This window comes from Cimex lectularius, unplaced genomic scaffold (genome assembly GCF_000648675.2).
Source record: "Cimex lectularius strain Harlan isolate CLEC.00 unplaced genomic scaffold, Clec_2.1 scaffold188, whole genome shotgun sequence".
Classification (NCBI taxonomy): Eukaryota; Metazoa; Arthropoda; class Insecta; order Hemiptera; family Cimicidae; genus Cimex; species Cimex lectularius.
Genome location: NW_019392882.1, coordinates 604605 through 629855, shown reverse-complemented (window position 1 = coordinate 629855; position 25251 = coordinate 604605). Strand labels below are relative to the sequence as shown.

Sequence of the window (25251 nt, the reverse complement as noted above, 5' to 3'; positions counted from 1 at the left end):
TGATTTTTTAAATTTTAAGTATAGTATAGGGATTTGTTGTGATTATCCTACCAAATAATTTTTAAATTTGTTTTGTTTTTTACTTTTTTATATTAAAAAAAATCAAAGTTCCAATGTACAAAGCTAATCAAATTGTTAAATTATACTTGTTAAATTAGTTACATAAAGTTCCAATGTACAGAGCTAATCAAATTGTTAAATTATAACTTCATAAATAAATTTCACAAAGTTCTCATAGTATTTAATTAAATGTAAAGTTTAAGAGCTTCAAATATGTAAACAGAAGTAAAAATAAATTATTGTAATATTTTTTGATGGCAGTTGAATGTAAAATTTTAATTTTATGAGCTCTAAAAAAAACGCTTTCTCGTATAAAAAATAAATTATACAATTTATGGATAATATGTCTGTATATTGTTAAAGCTTTCTGCATTGGCTGTTCTGTTTGTGAGTACAATTGCAGGGGTCCTGAAAATAAAAATTATATCATAATGATTTTGTAATTTCTGAGCACTATGAATCAAAGAAACTCTAATCTAGTCTTTTATTTTTATTACCAAATTATTTCTTCCATTTTATTCATTACATTAACCGGAAATAATAAAGAAATGAATTGATACTGTGCTCAAAAGGAAAACAAACTAGAATAACTATTACAAAAAAAAACAAACTATTTTTCTGTGAAAGTCAACAAAAGCTTTATAACTAAATATTTAAGCATTTTTTAAAATGAACAAATAAAAAACACGATCAAAATGCTTTTATATGGTTGTTGTTTGTGAAATGCACTTTTTAAAATATAAAACTATCAAATTAGAAAATTAGAAAACTAGGTGTTCAATGTAGCTAATTGATGTATAAAAAAATGTTATTTTTCTTTGTTTTACTAAAATTTAAGTTTTTTAACATTTGTTTTTAAAGTGTTAATTATTTAACAATAGAAACATCCTATTTTAATTACAATTTTTTAATTTAAAGCTGAGTAAAATATTAGACTAATTTGACTAAATGCTGAATTGAATCTAATAAAAATGTATTTTTCAATGTTTTAAACATACAATTCCATCCTAATACTTGTTATGAAATTTTTGTTGTTTAAATACTTTTAAGTGTTTTTTCAACATTGATTTCAAATGGATAATTATTATGCATCAGTAAGTTTTAATTATTTATTAAAATTTTTAACAACATTAAACAAAACAACTATCATCAATTTGTATATCTTTAATATTTTAACACAATATTTAAATTGTCCATTATTTATTTATTTATTTTTTGTTTGTTTTACAATATTCAAATTTAATTGTACTGTTTAACGCTGAATCGAATCTGATCAAACTTTTCAATGTTTTCAACACGATTCCATCCTGAATAGCAGTTGTTAAGTTGTGAAATTTTTTGTTGCTGTTTAAATACTTTAAATGTTATACTCTTCAAAATCATTTTAATATTTGTTAAACTGTAATTAAAAAATGAAAAGAATTTAATATGTATATTAAATTATGTATTGGATGTTAAACAAAACAAGCAAAACTTAAAAATATATAATTTTTAAAAATTTTGTTGTTGTTTTTCACTTAGTGAGTGTCTTGTTTTATCCCAAAATATTTATACAAAGCTGATGAATAAATTGATTTTATGCCCTTTAGTTTATTAACATAAACTAATAATTAATAATTATTCCAAATATTTTAAATTAATAAACCATCCATGCAAGCATTTTGGTATTGGCTCTGGTGTTCTGAACACCGCTCTACCAATTTCTTCAAATGTTTTGGCATCCAGTATCAAAAGTGCCACTTTTTTTTCATCTGATGTCCAAAGAAGGGATGATAAAATTAATCCATCATTCTCATCCTACAATATAAATAATTATTTTATGTATGTATTTTATTAAATTTTTATTACACATATACTTACTTTTGATTGCAAATTAGGAATGAATATTGGTTCGCTGGGAAATACTCCTTGTTCTGACCAAGTCCTATATTTCTTTGTGTATGTATCAACTTTTATCAACTAAAAACATAAAAATTGTTATATTTTTTTATTTCTTGGTTGTTATTACACTTACAGTTCCTGGATTTTCTAAGTCGACATCAGAAGAAATTGCATAAAAGTATCTATATTTTTTCCCCATATATAAAGGATAATTTATCCTTGGGGTCTCGCATCCAATTTTGCACAGGATTTCCGGTACAGCATATATTTTCCCTTTGGACCAGTAAGCCCTGGCGTTTGTTTCTTTGAGCGTGACAAGATTCTTTTGCATTTTTGGCTGCCTTAAAGGTAGAACGAACCGAACTGGACGACTTCGGAACATTTTTGCATAATTCGGATTGTGCTTTGCTTCCTTAAAAAAATAAAAAATAATTCTGTTGGTAGATATAATCTGCTACATCTGCCCTGGTGATCTTTCTATCCTCGTTCGTTTGATCTTTTTACTACTGAAGGTGCTAAAATGCCAAAACCTGTTTAACAGACCAAGCCAACATGGATATGCAGTCCAGGGTGATTGCAAATGGGTGTATGATAAGATTTAAATTACAAATAGTTTAACATTGCTACATTTTTAAAAAATTGAGTTTAATTTTGTACTTTTTAAAATTATTAAAAAAAAAGTAATTATGTCTTTTATACACATTTTAATTATAAAAACCTTTTAAATGATACAATTCAAGTTAGATTCAGTATAAAAATAGTTTAATAAAATATTATGTATATACTAGAAAAATGCAGAAAAACATATTTCAATTCAAATGTACTTTGAGGGCTTCGATGAACATGCAGTCTATCATTGATGGGTCTTTGTAAACACATATGTCCAGAATAACATAGTCTTCTATTTCATACTGGTTAATTATATGAAGATAGAAAAACGGCTCAGCATTGAATTTGAAAACTGGCTTTCCTGTTTTTCTTGAGATGAGGTGGATCAATGTCTGAAACAAAAATTGGCCATTAATACTTGATTAAAAACCACACCAATAATAACATTACACTTACAGGGTGATCTTTGTAGAATTTGAGTGCTGCGGATGAAGGCCTGTTTTTTATTTTGTTCACAAAAAACATTTCAGGAAGAGCAATGCTCATCGGCTGTTCGACTATAATGAAATAGTTGTCCGTCATACCAAAACTGTGCATGTACCCTGGATGAGCAGGCCATCTGGTTTTGACCTTTGCCACTATTTTCGCTTCAGAAAAAATATCCTTGGCCTTTGGTTCATCTAGAATATTTTTTATTATATATATTATTATTTGTTATAAAATTATATATAATATTTTATAACTGGAAAAATGATATTACCTAATTTAGTATGTGGAAAATTAAAGATGCAATATTTGGGACCAGTCGGTTCGACAGTTGTACCAAGGTTGTATATAGTGCCGCATTCAAGGACATGCGGATGTGCAGTGTGATGTGCTATGTTTATGTATTTATCTACTTGTACCTTGAAGAAACATTAATCATTTGATCAAACATTTATTATACTTCTAAAAATGAATATTATAACGTACAGAACAAACAGTATCTAAAGTTTTTGAATCGATTCTGTACATTGTAGGCGTTTCACCATGAGTGTACAGCTGATCCCTGTATGGATATATGGAAATCATACAGTTGTCAGATACATCTTGCTCAAAAATTGATGAAAACCTAAATCATCCGAACAGAGTATGAGAGTCATTAGCTTTTATAATTATCATTTATCACTTCCTCTCACTTCATCTCATTTTTAACTCGCTTCCACTCAATCCCATCGTATTTCCTCTCACTTCATCTCATTTCTGTTTTACTTCTCACTTTCCTCCCACTTTCCTCCCACTTTTTTTACTTCCTTTCACTTTCATCGCACTTTCCTCTTTCTTTCTCACTTCCTTTCACTTCATCGCACTTTCCTCTACCATTCATCTTACTTTACTTTCACTTCTTCTCTTTACTCTCACTTTCCAAGCAATTTGTAAGTTCTTAAAAGAGAATGTATAACTTACTTTTGAAAAATTGTCATGCAAGGATCCCGTACTGGTGCTGTGCCAAATTCTGACACAACTATTCTTTGAGCAGTGTGGTTCTTTTCATACGTCCTACTTTTAAGATATCTACATTGATATGTCACCCTGCCATTTTGAATGTGAAATCTACAATCAAACACTCATTATGTAAGAATGCAAGGATTCCATACAGGTGCTGGGCCAAATTCTGGCACAACTATTTTTTGAGCAGCATGGTTTTTTCATATGTTCTACTTTTAAGAAATCTACATTGTCATCCTGCAATGAATGTGAAATCTACTATCAAACATTTACCTAAGATTAAAAAAAAAAGTTAAAAGAGAAAAGAAAAATGCAGACTACTATACTGTGCTAGTTAAGGAAGACATAGGCAAAATTAACATTTATGACTAAAAATAAATTTAAATCAAAATCTTGATAAAGCATTACTAAATACTTGTGTATAATGGCAGTTGAATCGAAAAGGTGTTTGAATTTTGTTTCTCCGACTGAAAGACCACCTGGACCATTTCTGAACAAATTTCCATTCAACCATTCAGGAATTTCGCCTATAAAAAATATAAATAAATAAAATAAACACATATAAATTACATAAAAAAACTTATTTTTGCATTAACTAAATAATATAGTTGATTAGTAGAATGTGACAATTTTTTGAATGGATTTCTTATTGAAATGTCAGTAAAAAGTTAATTCAATGTTAAATCAAATTAAAATAACAAAAATCAAAGTGGAACATTTTGAAACTGAATGTTCATTAAATAATAATTAATTTAAATTTATTTTGATCATAACTACACTTATGTTTTATTAAAAAGTATCACAAATTAATGGATTGAGCCTGTTGTGATGCAAATTATTTTACACATTGGTCCTGTTGGTCTGAGTTTTTGCATTTCGCTATCTTCTGAGTTGGGTTTGGGTTAATTTTTCTTTGAATATTTGGAGGTTTAGTGGTGCGACCAAGATGGCAATATGCCGAAATATATCACGTCTGACAGATCAACTGAGCAAGGATAGGCAGACCAAAATAACAATAATAAATAACGACCAAATTACATGTTCCTACAATGCTAAAAAAAGACCATAGCGAGTTGAATTTTATGTAAATAAATGAAATATCAGAATGTAAAACGTCGGAGATTACAATTAATCAAGCAGTCGGATTAGCTGCCAAATCTACTTTCATTTCTGTTAGTTAAAGTTAAATTATCATTTGTATATGTTGTGATTATTATCATAATGGATGATCATTGTAAATCATATTTTTTAAGTTAAGTATTTAGTTGTTGGATCATTCAGTTCACATTCATCTATGGCATCTAGAAATAAACATATTTTCATTTGTTTAACCTTTTGTTAATCAGATAATGAATATATTCTATTTAATTTGAACGAAAAATTTCAATATGTTTGATAGCTATTGATTAAAAATAAAGCAAAATGCCAAAAAATAATACACTGACTGATGCTTGACATATTGCAGATGCCTTTTGAAAATGTATATTCTGGAAGCGTATCCTTGAGTTCTTTGAGAAACAAGAGATTTTGATTGTTGTCAATGTGTGTCGGGGGGAGGGGTTATATGATGAAATCTTATGTTCTCGCTTGAAATTTATTAACTTGCAGTATTAATCTGTTGTGTGTTGATTTCAACAAAATTTAATGGAATATTTCATAATTATGAAAAGACTGGCTGTGGTAAAATTGGTTAATTGTTTTATTTGTACCTTGTATTTCACCCAGTATCGGTTTTATAATTTCCTTCTTGCAATCCCTGAGCCAAACGCCAACATCACAGTTCGGCATGAGATCTTCACCATTTTCGTATTTTTCTCTTATTTTTTCGAAATTTATTTTGTTTATTGCATCGATCTCGTCTTTAATGACCGTCTCTCGTGAACCATCATCTCTGCTCTAAAATAAAACAAATGAAAATGAAATTTTCAATTATATAAACATGGCAGATAAAACTGACTAAAAATCGTTTTTCACAGTTTTCCGGACTTGGTCTTAACTGTCGGCCGAACCATTGCATCAACCAGTCGGAAATTGCCTGGAGTAAATCCATACCTTGTGTATGATGAAATCTAAATCAGGAATGGACACACGCAGTACATGCTTGATATATAATAGCCCCTTAACAAGATTTGCTTCTAATTCAATTACAAGCTTTACACAACAGACATTTCATCATTTTCATAGCTCTCTCTCACGCTCTCTTTCTTTCTTTCTCTCCATTCTTCAGTTCATCTCAATTTGTAAAATTATCCACAGAGAGAATTTATTCTTTTAGTCGTTATTGTTTCCAATTAGTATTGATACGAATTTAACTAATTAATTAAATGCCTTTAATTTATTTGCAATTGACAATTAAAAAAAGGATGCTAATAGTTATTATTTTTATTATTATAATCCTTTATTACATATTATATTTACTTATATATTATTATATAAAGTAGCATCATAGCAGTATTATTATAATTGCTTGCACCTTGTGCCGTGATATTAAGGCAATCTCTCTCTATTCTTCTAGATAGTTATTATTTCTTATTATTATAATACATCTTTTATTTTACTATTGGGTTGTCCGGAAAATAATGCAGGATTTTGGTATTAAACAAAAAAAAAGAAACTAGTTACTTTAAAGCAATGTTCTTTAATCAAAATANAATGCTACATAGGTAAACAAACAATATCATTTGGAAGAGGATTAATAAGTGTTGACATTCATACAAATGAGTAATCCTGTAAACGTAAACAGAATATTTTAATTATCTTAAAAATAAGATTTAATAGTCTGGTAAAACCTTTTTTTTTTTTTTTTTAAAGAAAAGTCATTAGGCTAAACGAGCAAATTTCAAGTGTATTGCAGAAGTGTAGCACGTTGCGCCGTACTATTAAGCAATCTATCTCACACACTCTCTTCCCCTCCCCTCTCTCTTACACTTCATCTTCAGTTCATGTCAATTTGTAAAATTATCCGCAGAAGGGATTTATGTTTAGTCGTCGTTGTTTACAGTTAGTACGAATATGAATTTTAACTAATTAATTAATTTTAATTTATTTGCAATTGACAGTTTGAAAAGGATGGTAATAGTTATTTTTTAGTATTATTTTTTATTTATTATCTTAAAAATAATCTTAAATAATGCGGTAAAACATTATTGGAGAAGAGAAGTCAATAGGTCAAACCCTCAAATTTCAGGTGCATTGCAGAAGTGTAGCACATTGCGCCGGGCTATTAAGGCAGCCTCTCTTCCTCTTTCTTTCTCTCTCTCTTTTTCTTTCTCTATTTCTATCTCTATCTATCGTGTTAATAGATGTAGAAATAACATTCTTTAAAAAAAAGCGTTCTAGGTTAAACCATAAATCTTTTTGGTCACGCCGAAATGTTGCAACCTGCGCCGTGCATTTTCGATTGTCATAAATACGTTCCCGGATAGAAATTAACCGTCATTGTCTTCCTTTTTATCTATGAACGTATAATCTATCAGCCTGTTTATCAATGTACGTACTTATTGTTTTATTAATCTAATCTGTGGATGGGATCTATCATCTTTAGCATAAATGAAATGTGACGGCCTGCGTATTTATCAAAGAAGCTTTATCAAGTCTGATTATTGATATTATTTGTGATTTGATATATTATTGATAAAAATTTGTGTTTAATTTGACCATGATTTGTGCTGTACTCACAAGTCGAGAAGAAGTACCAAATTATAATATCAAAAAGAGCAGCATGGAGAGGGGTCCTTCAGTCATTGCTAATTTAATTTTGTGACAGCTCAAAAACCAAAAATTATCTATTGCGGGAAATTAGGAGATAAATGACAATTTCTCTCGAAAAAATTGGGTACAATTTTTCAGCGGGAAACTATGATAATTGAGCTCTGCTCAAAAGAGATAAAAATTTGGGAATAGAAGGCAAAACGATTGCAACATCACATACAGCGTGAGTGATATGAAAAAAGTAGAAGTAGAGTACGTTTCATCTTCTCTGGGTTCAGGGCACACCAAGCAGATGGGTAACGAAAAGGCTGATAGACGAGCCAGTGAGTCCTCAGAAGCATCAGTAGAAAACCCTTATGGACAATTTCGAACAGTCATAAAAAGAAGCAATTGTGGAATGGATCGAGTTAAAATTTATTACTTTGTGGGACAACATCCCAGGAGAGGGTCAGGTAAAAGACAAAGTCTCACATTAACTTACTACAGTCCTGCTGGATCAAGTCGAACAAAACTACAGGTCTGATAACTGACTCAAAAAGTTCTAAAAGTATGGGAGTGGTAGAATGTTTAAGTTATATCAAGAAAAAGAAAAAACATCAATGCTTTTTGAGATTGCTACGATTGCTATGCACTGTATGTGCCTGACAAGGAAATGATTTCTATTCTTGCTGAAAAAAAAGCTGAATCTAGTAAATATAACTGAGGAGCACTATCAAGAATATAGGCTATACTGATGAGCACAATAGTTTCATTTTGATGGACGCAGTGCAACAGGCTTTGTAATCCACCTAATAAGAATTTAAATTAAGTGTATATCTATTCTTAATTTTGTGATTCTTCTTCTTCCAAGTTTGATTTGTTTTCCCAATGAAAAATTCTCGTTAATTATGTTCAGTTTGTTTATTCTCATAACTTCTTCTTTTGTCAAGAAACAGTAACTTTGGCTTTGATTTTGTTTTGTAGTTTGCACTTTTTAATCATATTTTTTCTTTAAGTATTTGTCTTTAAGTATTTATTTTTTAAAAGTATTTTTTTAGGGTCCGAAACTACATTGGTTATCGCCAACCTCTCTTCCTTCGCTATTCTTTTCGCGCTTTTCTCGCGATTTAAACCTACTATTTCTATTACTATTTTTCCAGTCAAGTGGGGGTCATCGACTCTCTCTTGTCCTTATGCTATCGCTAGCCTTCCTGTACCTCAGCGCCGCATTAGTTGTGTATAAAATAATACAAATAACAAACACAAACAACCAGAAATCAAGAAACAATACAAAACATGATCATTTGGTCAGCATTCTTTTTACCCCAGAGTATTCGACATTCCTTGGGGTGATTGGGGATAACTCCCTCCATTCGCGCTAATAAATTACGTTCACACTATAAGAGTCCTCCATATTCCTCGAGATAATTGGGGATAAGCCCCTTCTTTTACGCAAATCAACATTCAATCCCCTCAAGTCTGTATCATCCCTGAATACGTCACGCGACTTTATTTAATAAATTGTCTTCTTGCTGTATAAAGAAATACAGAAACCAATTTTTGCGGAGTCAATTTACTTGGCTTTTGTTTTATTTAAGAGAACATTACATTTTAGCATTTATTGCCAATTTTGTCAAGACAATTGGCCAGTTGCCTGAATTTAGAATTGTACGAATTTGGCAGGAGACGCCGCACCGTCATCGTTCCCTTCTCCAAAGGGGAGTCAAATGGTAACGTCCCAGCCGGCATTATTATCCCAGGGAAGTGGGAGGGAATTTGTAAAAATGCGCTTTTCCCATTCAAATACGAGCTTTTCGCCGATTTCCACGAGCAGCTCGTTATCGAGCGTGCGCCGCAATTCTGTTGTGGATGCTGGTTACCCTTGGTGACGGGGCGGAAGAGAGCAGGCGCTTCAAACCTACCCCCAGACAAGGGGTTGAAGCCTTCAGTCCACCACCGCCAACCTCAGACGATAACTAAAGGTACGTCGAGTTTATTTTCACTGGAAAACAATCCTGCAAGTGTTTTCAATTCAATTCAAACAATTCTTATTATCCTTAAAAATATTTTGTTTTATTAAAAGACTAAGCCTTCGTTTTTCATAAACAATAACCATTAATATTATAAACCTATCAATTATCCTGCAGAATTGATTTAATATAGTTTATAATAATGATAATGACATTCACAACCGTACAAAACGAAATTTTTAATTTAAAGAAACACATGTAGAACACTCCTAGCATGAAAATTTATTTATCAGCAAATTCACTTGCAATAGCAAAAACTTAAAACGAAAAGATTTCTAATTTAAACGATCTTCTTTCTAAGTATTAGAGTAAAAAATAGTATAAGTAGTAAAAAATAACGTAGTAAAAAATATTTACAAATAACACAAAAGAAGTTAGAAAATAAATGAAAAATACTATTCTTATCAATAAATGAATTCTTATTAAGTTCATCCTATCTAAAGTAGATTAATTCAACGAATTTTCTAAAAACTAATCACTTATTTTATCCAGTATCTCATAAAATTATTATATAAAAATGTGTATAAATGTTGAAGTTCTTAGTTTAAATATATTTATAATTTTTATATAAAAAAAATAATAAAAGGATAAGGCCAAATTGAAAGAAAGCACTGCTTCTTCTTAAAGCTTTCGAGAAATATACCTTTTTATCGGAACTTGGAAGCTATTATTAATAATTTAGAAAGAAAAAAGTAAAGTCGAAAACTCAAGGAAAGAAGCGATTGTTTTCTTTCACATTTTCCTTATGCTTATCGTGATTTTTATTATATAACTATAATGTCGAAGGTTGGAGATAATTTCTTTATAAAATATCAAAAAAGTTGTACAAAATAAGAAAAAATTGATTCTTGCTAATAATTGAAATCTTATCAAAAACACTTTATAACTATTAAATTCTAGTATATTAAAAAATATATACAAGTTACTCATTGTTCTATGATTTATACATATACAGTTCATTTTCTTTGACAGCCAAAATAGGTTAGATTAACAATTTATAATGGGTGTTGTTTTCGGTTACATTATGTTTGACTATATTCAATATTTTATTAATATTATTACGCAAAATATTGAATGTGGTTAAATTTAATTTTAAAAAATGTAACCTGCAACTTTTGTAGGCGTTCATGTTTCGCGTTGAGAAAGGAAAAAAGTCCGAAACGCCTGCCGATAAATATATGATTAAATAAAAACTGGAAATGGTCTTAATAAGCTATTTGTAATTAAAAAAAGTACAAACACCGATTAAGCAAGCACGAAAAATAAGAAATAATATATATAATTTTTTCGTTACCCATCATTTTGGTCAGTCTAACCTCGCTGTGTTGGTCAGTCAGACGTGTTTCGGCTTTTCGCCTTCTTCAGTGTTAGGTCTGTGTGATTTTTGTAAAGTCAAGACGTTTTTATAAGGTCGTGAAGGGTGGAGTGCCTTTGTCGAATGTTATCTTTGTCGGTGTCTTTCGTGGATTAAGTCTGGCTTATTATTGTTCTTTTTAATTGCTGTTGGGTTTCCTAAAAGGCGTTATATGTTCTTTGTATCTCTGTTTTAATTTCTTCCTGTCTGTTCGATGTCTGTATGTCTTTGCATTCACTGGTTATGGCGTATTTGCGATTTCTTCCAAGTGGCTTGGTTTTAGCAATGTTTTTTCTTTGAGGTTTTCCAAACTTTAGCGCTTTTAAAACCTACTTTGTTAAATTGATTCATTAGTTTCTACATTGCTTTCCCTGTGTAGAATTGTGTATTATTTTTTGATCGTGTGTGATGTTGGGTTTTGCCATAATTTCGGGGAAGCATTTCCCTAAAGGGGTTTACTCTATTTAGCTAGGTTGGGTTCTGGGTTACCGACAAAAAAAATTTCATAATAATATCTATTTACTTCACTCTTAGAAAGAGAAGGTGAGAAAATTTAAGAAGGCAAAGGGCCAAAATAAAATAAATAAATATACAATTGACTTTTTTAAATTACATAAGGATTAACAGAAATCTAGAGAAATATCAATAATCTAAAGGCAAATATGGTTTCTAATCTATATAATCGAAAGAACCATTTCGAATGAGATATATTTTTGATAAATATCGTTAAAGTTAGTTTATTACTTACCATTGTTAAACTTGTGAACATCATGCAGACGTGATATAAAAAGTTAGTCATATTTGATAAAGAGGATTATTGTTTTATCAGTCCGGCCTAGTTGTATGAACATTTCCATTCATTTATCATTTGGCCAAATGTTAAGGGTCTGCGTCCTTGCAACTTCTCACAAAACCGCTAAGTGTCAGGATCCAACTTATGCATAGTAAGTACATTATGCGGAGAAAGCGTAAATTGTCAAAGAGGGCATAATTCTCATAAGGAATGATGAAACGGGTGAAATTTATTGAATTTCAAGTTGTTTATAAAAAATTGTTAAAATCTATTTTTAGTTAAATAAATGGAAAAGAGTAATTATAACAACAAACATGAAAATTAGAACGGAGATTTCATCGTTATCCATAATTAGCCGTTTATTTCAAATTTAATTTATTGTATAACGTAAGAACTGTACAAACAAAGTCATTAGTCTATGATTTATGAGTTGTAATCATCAGACGTAATTAGGAACGTTTTGTGTTTCGAAGAGATGTGATGATATAAAACAAATTACCCGTCCAAACTGACCCACTTTTCCAAACATAAATGAACAATAAATGAATTGGGTTGTGATCATAAAACAAACAATGCTTTTGAATCAGCGCAAAGCTTTCGACGATGTATTTCGTCTTCTTCAGTGTCGGCTTGGCGTTGATACAAAAGCATTTTTTTGTTTTATGACTACAACACTAATCCACGAAACTCAATTATATATTTAAGTCATATATTCGCATAGAAGATAAAAAAAGAATTTATATTATCATTTTTACATATAGTGAATGCATCCAAAATCTCCAAAACCTGGGAAAACACAACAACCTGATGATATCTTGGGTGCCAGGGCACAGGGGAATTTTGGGTAACGAGGAAGCAGACAAACTGGCCAGAGGAGGATCTGCAAGACCATACATAGGCCCCGTACCTATCCTTGGAATAAGAAAAACAAACATAGATTCCTCCATCGCAGAATGGATCCAAGCAAAACAAAAAGAGAAGTGGATAAACTCTAGCGGTGCTAGACATAGTAAACTTATGATGAAACAACCCTCACCAAGATTGGCAAAAACACTGCTGAAATTGGAGAGGGCAAAACTCAGAGGAGTGGTGGGACTACTACCCGGTCACTGGTATCTGAGAAAACATCTACACAACATGGGTATATACAGCAATGATCCCATCTGCAGATTATGTAATGAGGAGGAGGAAACAGCCACTCATGTCATCTTCGAAGGCGAAGCAACAGCTCAATGGAGGTTTAACGTACGGAAAAGACTTAGGGAATCAAATTGCAGCAACAATAGTCAATGACCTGATACTTCTAAGAAGAAGGATTGAGTCTATTGACTGAACTAAGGAACTAGGAAGGTACAATAAGCCGGAAGGCTGCAGTGCCTGGGGAATACAAACCCCGCTTCCTAGTACCCTTTCCACCATACTATACCATACCATCATTTTTTCTTGTAATGCATTATCTATAAACCTGATTATGTTCAAAAATATTGTAAACAGTTAAATCCCCTACTCCTGGTGTTATGCATACTAAAAGTTTTCTGATAGGTTAAAAATAATTGCCGTAAACTTGACAATTTTTATAATAGTACCAATAAGTTTTAAAACAATAATCACCTATTAAAATTAAACCAAAGATATTATAATAGTTCTTTTATATTTTAAATTGGCAAAGTTATTTCTGCCAAGTCGCCGATAATAAAGCCGTTTTATTTTAAAACACCAGTGCCATTTTAGACAATGGGGAAGCGTCATGGCGTAATGAAAAACAGCCCCGCTGTATGGTAATGAAAACTTTGGGACTGTGGTCTCCACGATTTACATGTAAAATTTATTTCTATTTTAACGAACCATCCACCCACTGGCACAAAAAAGAAAAGAGGATTGTTTTGAATTTTAAATTTAATAGCGTTCTTGTTTAAATTTAGTGCATTACAAGAATGAAAAATAAAACTGAAATAAAACTGTTCAAAGAAAATCTATGCTTTTTTTTTTTTTTAAGAAAAAGCAAAACGTAACTTAATGCATTAATTTTTAAGCATAATGTTTCAGACAATTTGGATTATGAAATATTGAAGGTTTTATAACTAGATGCTTTTTTTTCTACATTTCACATTTGTACTTTTGTTGAATATTATGTTCAAAGTATAAATCCAGATTCTGTCAAAATTGTAACTCTTTAAAATTAAATATCAACCGTAAAACTATATAATTTAAAGAATGAATTTCTTGAGATTTTACTTCGTTTATTTATTTATTTTTTTGTGGTCCACAAGGATTCGACGAGGTCTGGAATAATATAAATATTAAAAAAAGAAGATATTTTAAATTTTTCAGTATATGGAGTTCATATTATTAAGAAATAATTACTTACCGAGCTTCTGAAGAATTTAAGATAAATGCCTTTTTTTAAAAATTGTATTGCTCAAAATCCAAAAATGTATTTTTTTAGACATCGATATTTTTAACAAACCTGAACAAATCTTTATGGAAAAGAATTTCATAAAATCAAAATTCAATTTTGGTATGTCATATATTAAATAAATATGTTAAATATTATATTAAATATATTAAAGAAACGTGTCTTAATTGGTTGAAGAATTTAAAGAAATTTTCCATAACCATATACTGGGCAATTCAGTTTTGTTTAAAGTTGTGTTGTCCAGTTTGTCGAAAGCAATAAAAAACTATCCTCTATTACTGGACAATAATAAATAAACATCGTTCAAACAAATTTCAACAATACAATAGTAAACCTGTCCTAATCTTGCAAAAATTTAATAAGTTTTTCCAAATTATAAACAATAAACTTATTTTCATCGTGGAACGAATTTCGAGAAATCTATCCTTTATTGTTGAACAATAGCATCTATGAAGAATTTGTTGTTGAACATGATATTACTACCTATAGAGACATATCTTGTTTGAACTCAACCTCCCAATTTTTTTCTGACTTTCTACTTCACCGATTAGAATACTTTGTAAGAGAGAATGACTTACTCCGTGAAACTCACACATGTTCTAAAAGGGATATTCTGCACTGGATAACATTTTTGTCCTAGCCAACCTTACCTCAAGCTACATGAAATGGCAAACAGTTATACTGTTTCTTCTTTGATTTGAAGTTAGCCTTGATTCCTTAGATCATTCTTTACTATATCTAAAGCTTTCTAATAAGAAAATTTTGTCTAAATTTATTAACATCTTAAAAACATGCTATTCTTCTGCAGCTTCTGCCGTTCACGGTCAGAGAGGCATCTCGGATTTTATCAATGTAGTGAGAGACAGGGTTGTGTCTTATGTTCCATACTGTATTCATTATTTTCTTTATTTCTCTTTTAGCGTTGGTGCAACAAGAATAAAAATAATATTCTACGCCGATGACATTGTATTATCGTAGATCACCCTCTTGTGAAAAAAACTCCTCGTCTTTCTGCTGTAACTCATCTTACAGAAAGAATAGCCACGCCAAAATTAGTGTTAACTGGAGTCAAAGTTTGTTATTGACAAAAATATTTACCTTCATTGTCAAAATTCAAATATTTAAATGTCTTTCGCTCACTGGTCTGTTGTCGTGCTCTAATCTGGGGTTTTCGGCAATAAGGGTAATTGAAAAATTTCAGCATTTTTTTAAACAAAAAATATTTGATGAACCATTGGTCACACCAAACTTTGTTGGCAATTGAAAATTCCTTGTCTCCTCTATTTTAATTTACTTTATCACTTTATATAAAATACGCTTTTAAAGTCTCTTCTTCCGTTTCCTCAAAATATCTGCGCTTAAAGTATTAGAAAAAAAAATGTTTTGGTTCAAAAAGTGGATATCACAGTCCTAAAAACAAAGTTGTCACTTCTTAAGTACTTCAGAACCTATGTCTTAATTCATTTATGTTTAGTGGTCTAATTGACCAAATGACGTATTTCAATTAATTATTCTTCTTATGTGAGGTCTTGGTTGAAATGAAAAAGTTAGTGTGTGACGAGCGGGATCCGAACCCACGACTTTCCGCTCAATACGCGGCTGCTCTAACCACTTGAGCTATCGTGACTATGTCTTAATGGGGTGCTCAATTAACACTGGTCCCATCTTAAATAAGTAAATATAAATTTAGAGTATGTGCAGCGTACAATTTCTTAAACATTGTTTAAATTATACAAATATATATAACATTGTGTTAATTTATACAATGATGTACGCAATATTGAAATTTTAGGTTTAACCAAAGTATTGGTTAAACCACCACTCTAAGTGTGTTTTCTGTGTAGATATGTCATTGTAGTGTGTCGTGTTGAGAGTGCTAGTGAGCTATTAATGTTTTTCGTTTAAATCTGTTTGGTTCTGAAGGAATGGGGAAGGAAGGAGGAATAGAAATTCGGCTTCTTTGAGGTGAAGGGACCGACAATGGAAAAAAGGGGTAATTGTTTGTCGTTCGGGCCTGGTTAGCCATTCAGGATTATTAAAGACGGGGTTATTAAGGAAAGGAGAGGTAAATTGTTGGTGATTGAGACTACGTAGAATTGTTTGCTGTATGGACTGTAATGATTGTTTTGTAGTATTATATGCTTTGTGTGTTATATTATTGATGTAGAATTGGATTTATCATATTAGCGTAGGTACGGCTGAATTTACATGAGTCTGTTCTATAATTGATGCTGTGTTTATCTGTGTTGATGTAAACCATTTCTAAAAAGTTACGTTTATGTTTGTTCTGACAACTTTAAAATAGCCTTCAAAATCTATAAAACTATTTACTCCTTTTCCATAATCATACCACACCAGTAACAAATAAGTCTGATGTAATTTACAAAATCAATTGTATAAATTGTCCTGCCACTTACATCGGAATTACATCCCAATATAAAAGGGTAAAACAACGTATATATGATAGCAAAAAACCAAACAAATTCCTACTTACCATTTGGAATATTAACACAAATTCGATTTCAACAATCCAAAAATATTAAACACAGAACAAAACAAACGTAAGCGTGTGGGGATTAGTGACCGTTAGTCGATGATTATTCGGAAATCGTGAGGTGCGGTATGGTGTGATTAGGTTTTAGAAAAACATTTTCTTTATCGTGTCAACGTTTCGATCTTCACTGAAATCATCTTCAGAGCCTGGGATTTACAAACAGTGTTTAAATTTAACAAATACATCTAGGTAAAAAAGTGAATTTATACAATGCAAAACAAAAAAAATTGATATTCAATCAAAGTATTTCTACACACTCAAAGTGTTTGTTTTCGTAATTGTGCCATTCTTGGGTGTCGTGTTGAGAGTGCCAGTGAGATATTGCTGTTTTATGTTTATCTACGTTGAATTTTGAAGGGGTGGGGAAGGAAGTCGGTATAGAAAGACAACTTTTAAGAAATGGTTTGCATCAACAGAGATAAACACAGCATCAATTACAGAATAGACACATGTAAACTCAGTCGCAGCTTCGCCAATATCATTAATCAAATTCAAGATCAATAACATACATATATCATCACATCATACAAAACATATAATATAACATATAAAACATTCATCACATTCCACACATCAAACATTTTTACATAGTCTGATTTTTTTAACAATTTAGCTTTCCTTTTCCTAATAATCCCGTCTATATAATCCTGAAAGGATAAACTGCCCGAACCATTACCAACGTTTTTTCCCATCGTCGGCTCTTTTCACCTCAAAGAAGCCGACTCCTTATACAAAAATGTCTTTCTATACAGATGGCCTTCCCCACCCCTTCAAAATCCAATGTATATAAAACAGCAATATCTCACTGGCACTCTCAACACGACACGCAAGAATGGCACAATTACGCAGAAAACAAACTGTTTGACTGAGTTGAAATACTTTGATTGGATTTCAAAAATATTTTTTTTTCTTTGTAAAAATTCACTTTTTTCCACATCCTACATGTATTTGTAAAATTTAAACAATGTTTGTAAATCCCAGGCCCTGAAGATGATCTCAATGAAGATCGAAACGTGGCATGATAAAGAAAATGTTTTTCTGAAACCTACGTCACACCATACCGCCCGCATCTCACGATTTCCGAATAAACATCGACTAACGGTCACTAATCACCACACGATTACGTTTGTTTAGTTCTGTGTTTAATATTTTTGGATTGTTGGAATCGAATTTGTGTTGATGTTTCACATGGTGAGTAGGATTTTGTTTGGGTGTTTTGCTATCATATATATGTTGTTTTACCCTTTTATCCAGATATTGGGATGTAATTCCGATGGAAGTGGCATGACAATTTATATAATTGATTTTGTAAATTACATCAGACTTATTTGTTACTGGGGTGGGATGTTTAATTTTAGAAAAGGAGTGAACAGTTTTATAGATTTTGAAATCTATTTTAAAGTTGTCAGAAGAAAGAAATATGTTTAATATGTGAGATAGACCGTGAACAAATGGACTGGATATGTATGTTGGTTTGTTTGTCTTTGATTATAAAGTTCAACACAAACCAGTTTTTCAAGAAGTTCGTGAAAAAAGATATCTATGAGCACTTTATATAATAAAACGGCTGGTTTTATTCACTTTATCGACGAATTGGAAAAGGGGACCCAAATGATGCCTCGGTCGGCATACCTACACGCACTCTATACGGAACCAAAGAATGACACTATATGATCATGCGTAGCACATCGAGCAACATTTCTCTACACGCAGGATACATAGGCTTTGGCCGAAAAGTATGTGTCCGTGTGTCGACCTTGCAAGTTTAAGAACAAAGATAGGCAATAAATAATTAAATTAATAATATTTAATTTTTATTTACGGCATCTAGTCGGTCTAGTATTAAAGTATGTACTTCTCATGACGAACTTTTCCCTTTCGTAATTCATCGTTATTTATTCTGGTCGAGATTGATTCGTGCTGTCCATATGGTGCGGTGACGGTATTAACATAGCCCGTCTGTGCAGCATCTGGACCGAATGGTGTGGGGTAACTTTTGTAAGAACTGTGTCCACTTCATTTTGATCGCTGGCCAACTGTTTCATGATTTATTTAGATAACTTCAGTCACTCGTAACCAACAGAAAACGAATAATAAGCTTAACTTGACGAACTAAAAAAACCATTTGGTTTAATTTTAAAAGTTTACTTTTTAAAAAACAATTGTCAAATATAAGTATATTTTTGTAAAAGGAATTTGCAAAAAATACACACTGTGAACTTATGCGTTTTTGGACACAATAAACTAAATAAGTTGAAAAGAAATATCATTTCATTGCAATAAACTTATTATTTAATAAAACTCTATTATCAATAAAACTCTTTATAACTATTGCCAAAAGTACTCATAAATGTATAAAATTAACATGTCTAGCCTTAAAAATCATAAATTGATCAGATTAAGAATAAAATAAAATAAATTTATATCTCTCGTTGCCAGGTATTCAACTATCAAAATTTTCTGTTGGAACAAAATCATTTCTCTTTTTCTTTCAGGGCTTATAAAGCCAGTTGGTCAAAAGGAAGTGAAAAAGGAAGGCCGGGAAATCGAAAAAGAAATAAAAAAGTGACAACCTCCTTCCATTTCTCTCCGATATTTGATCAAACGCCAAAAGCCTCCTCGTCCACTCGGCTCGTTCCACGTGTTCTTTCACATTTATTTGCTATCGAACTGAAATTTGAAAATCTATCACAAAAAACGTCTCGTTTATCGATTACGGAGTTTGAGAAGTGTTTAATTAATTTTACAATTTGTAGTCGTTTTCGATCATTTTTGTCTGCTAATGCTGTTACGAGTAGCCTCAAGATATCCATGATACACAATTGAAAGAGGAGGGAAGCCGAGACGCTTCTGATAGACTTGAAAATGCGGGGATAGGCGGAACAAAATGACCAAACTTCAGGTCCATCACCTTACGCAGAGGTCTTATCTAAGGCTTTATAAATTCAAGTTCATTGTCATGCTGGTCTTATTAACAGGAAGTAAATAAGAAAGTGTTATTTTCTTCTAATAACATAAATGAGAATCCACTGTTAAAAATCAGTATAAAGTTGTCTTCTGTAATGTTCAATTTGTGGTTTGCAGCTACAGAGGAATTACGTCTAATCAATAAAGCCACTAGGCCAAGTGCTATGAGCCACACATTTCCACGTTTCAAAGGGATGTCATTCCCAATGACTTTGCCATCACTTATAAACGTCTAAAGGAGGGATTACTTAAGCCTCTATCTAAGTTAGAAGCTTTCGCTCAAATTGCAATGACGGCTGATTCTGGTAAACTCTTGCGTTAAATATTGTCGATTTTTACGTTTAAGTTCATATAACGTTTTATTTTTGTTATTTACGAAAACAGTTTTTGATTGTCCAATTAAAAACTTTCAGAAGGACGAGGAAACGTAGATCCCCCTGCTCTCTTTTCTAAAATGAAGAACCCCATACCGTGCTAGGCCGCAACACATCCCAACCCCTACGGGGCTCTCCAGCTGTGGTTTACGACTCACATAAACTCTAAGAAGGAGATAAATTGTGTTTATGGCCGTACAACCACAACGCGAAAAGATATTGTCTTTTTAGCCGGCGTATCTGTGAGATCGTGTCCCGCTTTGGATACAGATCACCGGTCGATTGTAAATTTCAGTTTTCCCCTATGAAAAAAATATTTATTAGACTTATTGAAGATACTGTTATACATTATATTTAATAATCTACAATCCTTATACAAGTCAATATGTTCACAACACAATATCAACAAAAGACGTAAAATTACATTGTTCGGAATAAAGAATAAAGATTACGTAATTCATAAATAAATACCTACATAAAGCGATAATTAATAAATAGCCAATGCAACACCACATTTACAAATTGTAAGAAAGCAATTAGTAAAAGAGAATAAATGAAAATACACTGACAGGCCAAAAATTCCACCCACTTGTAATATACTTAATTTGTATATAGTTTTATATATTAATCAAAGTTTCATGTTTTTTTAACCTTTAATGATTGAGTCTTTGTCTAAAAAAGAAAAAAGAATATAAATAGCTAAGGAAAAAAATTAAAAAAGACGGACAGATAAAATTTGTTTTAATTTTACTTTAGATTTGTAATTAACATTTCAATATCGCGTATTTACTCCTTTTGCCTTAATTACATCTTGAAGACGCTTCGGCATACTGTCTACCAGCTGCTAATGTCTCTTTGCTGGAGGTGAGCCCATTCTTCACGAAGAGTACTTTCAAGATTGTGGAGGGTATCAGGAAGTGATGGACGTGCTCTTCGTCGTTTGAGGTTATCCCCTAAATGCTCGATGGAGCTCAAGTCTGGAGAACGGGCTGGCCAGGCTAAAACCCTGAAGTTATGTTGAAGGTACGTTTGTACTATGCGGGCGACATGTGGACGGGCATTATCGTACATTAGAATAAGATTGCCGCTGATTTCATCGAGGAACACACGATGTTCCAAAATTTTATCCATCTAGCGAGTGGCCGTCCAAGGCCATCCACGAACAACAAACAACTCTGTGCGACTCTCCATTGATATTCCCCCCCCCCATCTCTGAGCTACGTTGAAAAGGTTGACTTTGTGAAAAATTACAAGCTTCGTACCTTTCCTTTCTCCTTCTCCACACTCTTTCACGCCAATCTAGAGATCGTAGAGCAAATCTATACTCATCTGTAAAAAGTAAAGCAGACCATTATTCAATAGCCGCAAACCTGATGAACGTCCATCAAACTAAATAGTTTATTGCTTCAGAATTCAAATGAGACAGAATAAACATTTTAAATTCCGTAAAAATTAAACATTGAAAAATCCTTTATACTTGTTTTGGATTAAGGATTAAGAGTGTTACCTCTAATTGATATTCCCAATTTAAAACATAGCTTAAAGTAATATTTATTGGTAAAAACATAGAGACAAATTAAGGACAAATATTTTTTTTATCGAGAAAATGGAAAAAAAATCATTTGGGTGGAATTTTTTGCCTGTCAGTATATATTACTAATTAATGAAAAAACGTAAAAAATATAGGCCCCATAATTTACTAATGATAATAATGACTATACACGACTACCAGATAATAGACACCCCCTTATCCTTTTGGCTTTTTGTTGTGGAAATATCCAAATCGTAACTACCTTTATGTTCAACCTATTTTAAGTATTTTTCTATGTTATTAGTTTTTGGAAATTGCCCAGGATAACGCAGACATCAAATCCAAATTCTTAATTTTAAATTGGCGTACCTTTTAAAAACCACGATTTTTAAAATGAAATTTGGTTTTAGATTCAGATCTCTATCTCAATTTTTCACGGAGTTATAAATTTTGTAATGATGATAAAACCGAAAATTGACTGGTATTATTTTTTAATATGGGATATAAAATTATTGTTTATCTCTGTATTATTTCACCAGCTAGCACACTATTTTGATCTTTGAAACAAGCTATGCTAACCAATTAATTTATGACCATATAATTTAATAGGACAAAAATACTTATTCAATTGATTTAGTTATTCATTTCACGTCTCTCTAGTTTTCTAATTAAATATGTCGGGAGGAAAATTTTGTACCTTAGAAAAAACTGCTATGTTTGAGTGTTTGCTAAAACGTGGCCGGTCACTTCGTAAAGGTGTCACATTGTACCAACATTCGAGTTTGACCTTCCTTAAGAAGTGCAAATGTGCGACTTTTGTCCCAGAATTGGAAATTTTATTGTATAGTTCGGAGAATCCAAATATATCCTTGCGATAACTAAGCCGTGAATTGAATTTCAGAAAAAACTAGAAGGTCCTTCATTCTAAAGGAATGCTACCGAATCGAGTGAGAACTAATAATATATCCATTATATTTCTTGGTCCGATTGGCCAAATAACTTTTTTCAATTAAGTAATCTTTATAAGGTAATGGTTGAAATGGAAAAGTTAGTGTCACGAGCGGGATTCGAACCCACGACCTTCGGCTAAATACGCCGCTGCTCTACTACTTGAGCTATCGTGACTTCGATCCACTCGGACACCAACTTCCCATCTCAAAAAGGAGGAAAAATCCGAAAGGTAGGTTGAGATGGGAAGTTGGTGTCCGAGTGATCGAAGTCAAGCGAGCTCAAGTGGTAGAGCAGCGGCGTATTTAGCCGAAGGTCGTGGATTCGAATCCCGCTCGTGACACTAACTTTTTCATTTCAACCAATACCTTCATAAAGATTAAATAATTGAACTAATAATATAATTGACTCCTGTTTAGCTTATATTAATTAAATAAAGCAGATAAAAATTAACTATTGTAAATTAACCTTTCAACATATCACTTATTTATTTTAGTATATATTTTTTTGACAAAAATAATTCTCCACAAATTTTGAACAAAAGACAAAATGCTTCCGCAATATTAATGTCATAGTTGATAAGATATTCCAAAATTATTTCATTTACAATTTCTCCCTGATTTGTTTGGTTTGAATTTTGTTAAAACACAGAAATCAGCAAAGGCATGAACGTGGCATTCAAATTAGCAGAGTGGAGTAGGTATGAGTTTTATTTTAATAATATGACTATTTTACTGTTTGGTCTTACCGAAAGAAAAAAGCTCCTTAAAGTTAATAATAAATTATACAGAATTTATTTCAAAATACAAACCTTATAAGATACACACGTGTTTAAAACAAAACTATTACAGTTAAATAATTAATAGTACACTATATTTATTTTGTTTAGAATGCAATATTCTGTACAATGGAATTGGGTTTTTCCATTAAGTAGAATAGGTACATAAAATAATATAATAATTGTTATATGTACGTGGTTATTATTAATAGTTCTACGAAATGACTTTTGCTGATCATACTTCGACAAAACTACTGGATTATTTCGGCTAGACGAGTAGTTAAAACGAGAGTGCATCAATGCTTACGATGCCATCGCCTTCGCACACAGGGTTTTACACCATATATGGGTGGTCTCCCTCTAGCCCGTTTCAACCGAACAAGGTCGCGCATTTATCAATGTCGGTACAGACTTTGCTGGACCTTTCTTTATCCGCGAGTCGTTACGTAGGAAAGCGGCAGCAGGAAAAGCATATGTTTGAATTTTTGTATGTTTTAGCACCAAAGCTATACACATAGAAATCATATCACAACTGACCATAGATGCTTTCTTGGCCACATTAGATCGGTTTATTTCCAGACGCGGGCTACCAAGCCAAATATTTTTCGATCATGGTACATACGCATTTTGTGGGCGCACTACGCAAATTACAAGAATTACAGAAATGATGGGAAAAAGAAGAGACAAAAGAAAAAATTTCTCGCCGCCTCCACAGAAAAGGTACAAAGTGGACTTTTATACCCCCGCACGCACCAAATTTCGGTGGTCTTTGGGAGGCAAGCGTCAAGTCTATTGAAAGCCACTTCACCCGCGTTGTGGAGCAACAACAGTTGACATTGGAGGAACTGACTACTCTTGCCTGTCGGGTAGAGGCGATATTAAATTCATGCCCTTTGTATCCGCTTTCGTCAGATCCCGAGGATTATGATGTGTTGACCCCTGGACACTTTCTAATCGGCGCTCCTTTAGTAGCAAGGATTGAAAGAGGTTTCCTTGACGGATAATTGTCTGGCTGCTGAAAAGTTTTAAAGAACTGAAAATCATTCGTGAGGGCATTTAGTGCCTCTGTGAAATTACTTGGGTTCCTAGCCCGCATAAGTGAGTCTAGGGGTTCTTTTAGACCTCTTAATAAGACACGGTGTGCGACGCCTCTCTCATAATCAATTAAAGTGTTGGCTTGAAGGGGAGTGTGGTTTTTAAAATATGCTATTTGTAAGTTTAACAAGTTCTGTACTCGTTGATAGAACTCATATGGTTTTTCATTTTGTTGTGTTAGTCTAGAGATTTCAATCTGGAGAGTGAACGCGTGAGGGAGGAAATGCAGTTTAATGCTGCTTACATAGTTTCTACGAATATCGTCTTCACGTGTCTTATTTCCGTGGGAAAGTGTAACTTACGCGCTTTACCACGATTTAAAAATAACAATAATTTGATATAACTTACACACACACACACGCACGCACACACACACACACACACACACACACACATATATAGACTGTTGTTTTTAACCTCTATCATTATAATATTTTACTTTTAATATTGTGACGAGTAAGTTATCCATTGTTATCTTAGAATTATTGTGTTACTTATTATTTATTAATTATAAATTGTAATTACTTGTGGAGCCCTGATGAAGACCTCAATAAAGGTTGAAAACTTGGCATAAGTTACAAAACTTGTTTTGATGACCGCACCCCTTTCTCGAACTTACTAGTGAAAATAAATAAAATACTCTCAAATTATACAACAAAAATTAACACACTTATTAAAAAATA

General features: G+C 32.0%; 2 protein-coding genes across 2 annotated transcripts in view; one reads left to right on the top strand and one right to left on the bottom strand.

Annotated features, from left to right (window-relative positions):
* Positions 1–1509: 1509 nt before the first annotated feature.
* Positions 1510–25122, bottom strand: LOC106674446 (carotenoid isomerooxygenase-like). The gene is made up of 12 exons (XM_014407172.2): positions 25094–25122; positions 5996–6107; positions 5748–5934; positions 4454–4565; positions 3997–4143; positions 3523–3661; positions 3311–3455; positions 3007–3230; positions 2766–2942; positions 2075–2353; positions 1921–2019; positions 1510–1857 (listed from the first exon to the last, which is right to left on the bottom strand). The coding sequence occupies exons 2-12, from the start codon at positions 6086–6088 to the stop codon at positions 1678–1680; spliced, it is 1782 nt and encodes a 593-aa protein (XP_014262658.2). The 5' UTR covers positions 6089–6107; positions 25094–25122; the 3' UTR covers positions 1510–1677.
* The window catches only part of LOC106674449, an 83459-nt gene continuing 67753 nt past the window's right edge, over positions 9546–25251 (top strand). The window contains exon 1 of the mRNA XM_014407176.2: positions 9546–9710. The gene's annotated coding sequence lies outside the window, so the exon portion shown is untranslated. The remainder of the gene's footprint in view (positions 9711–25251) is intronic.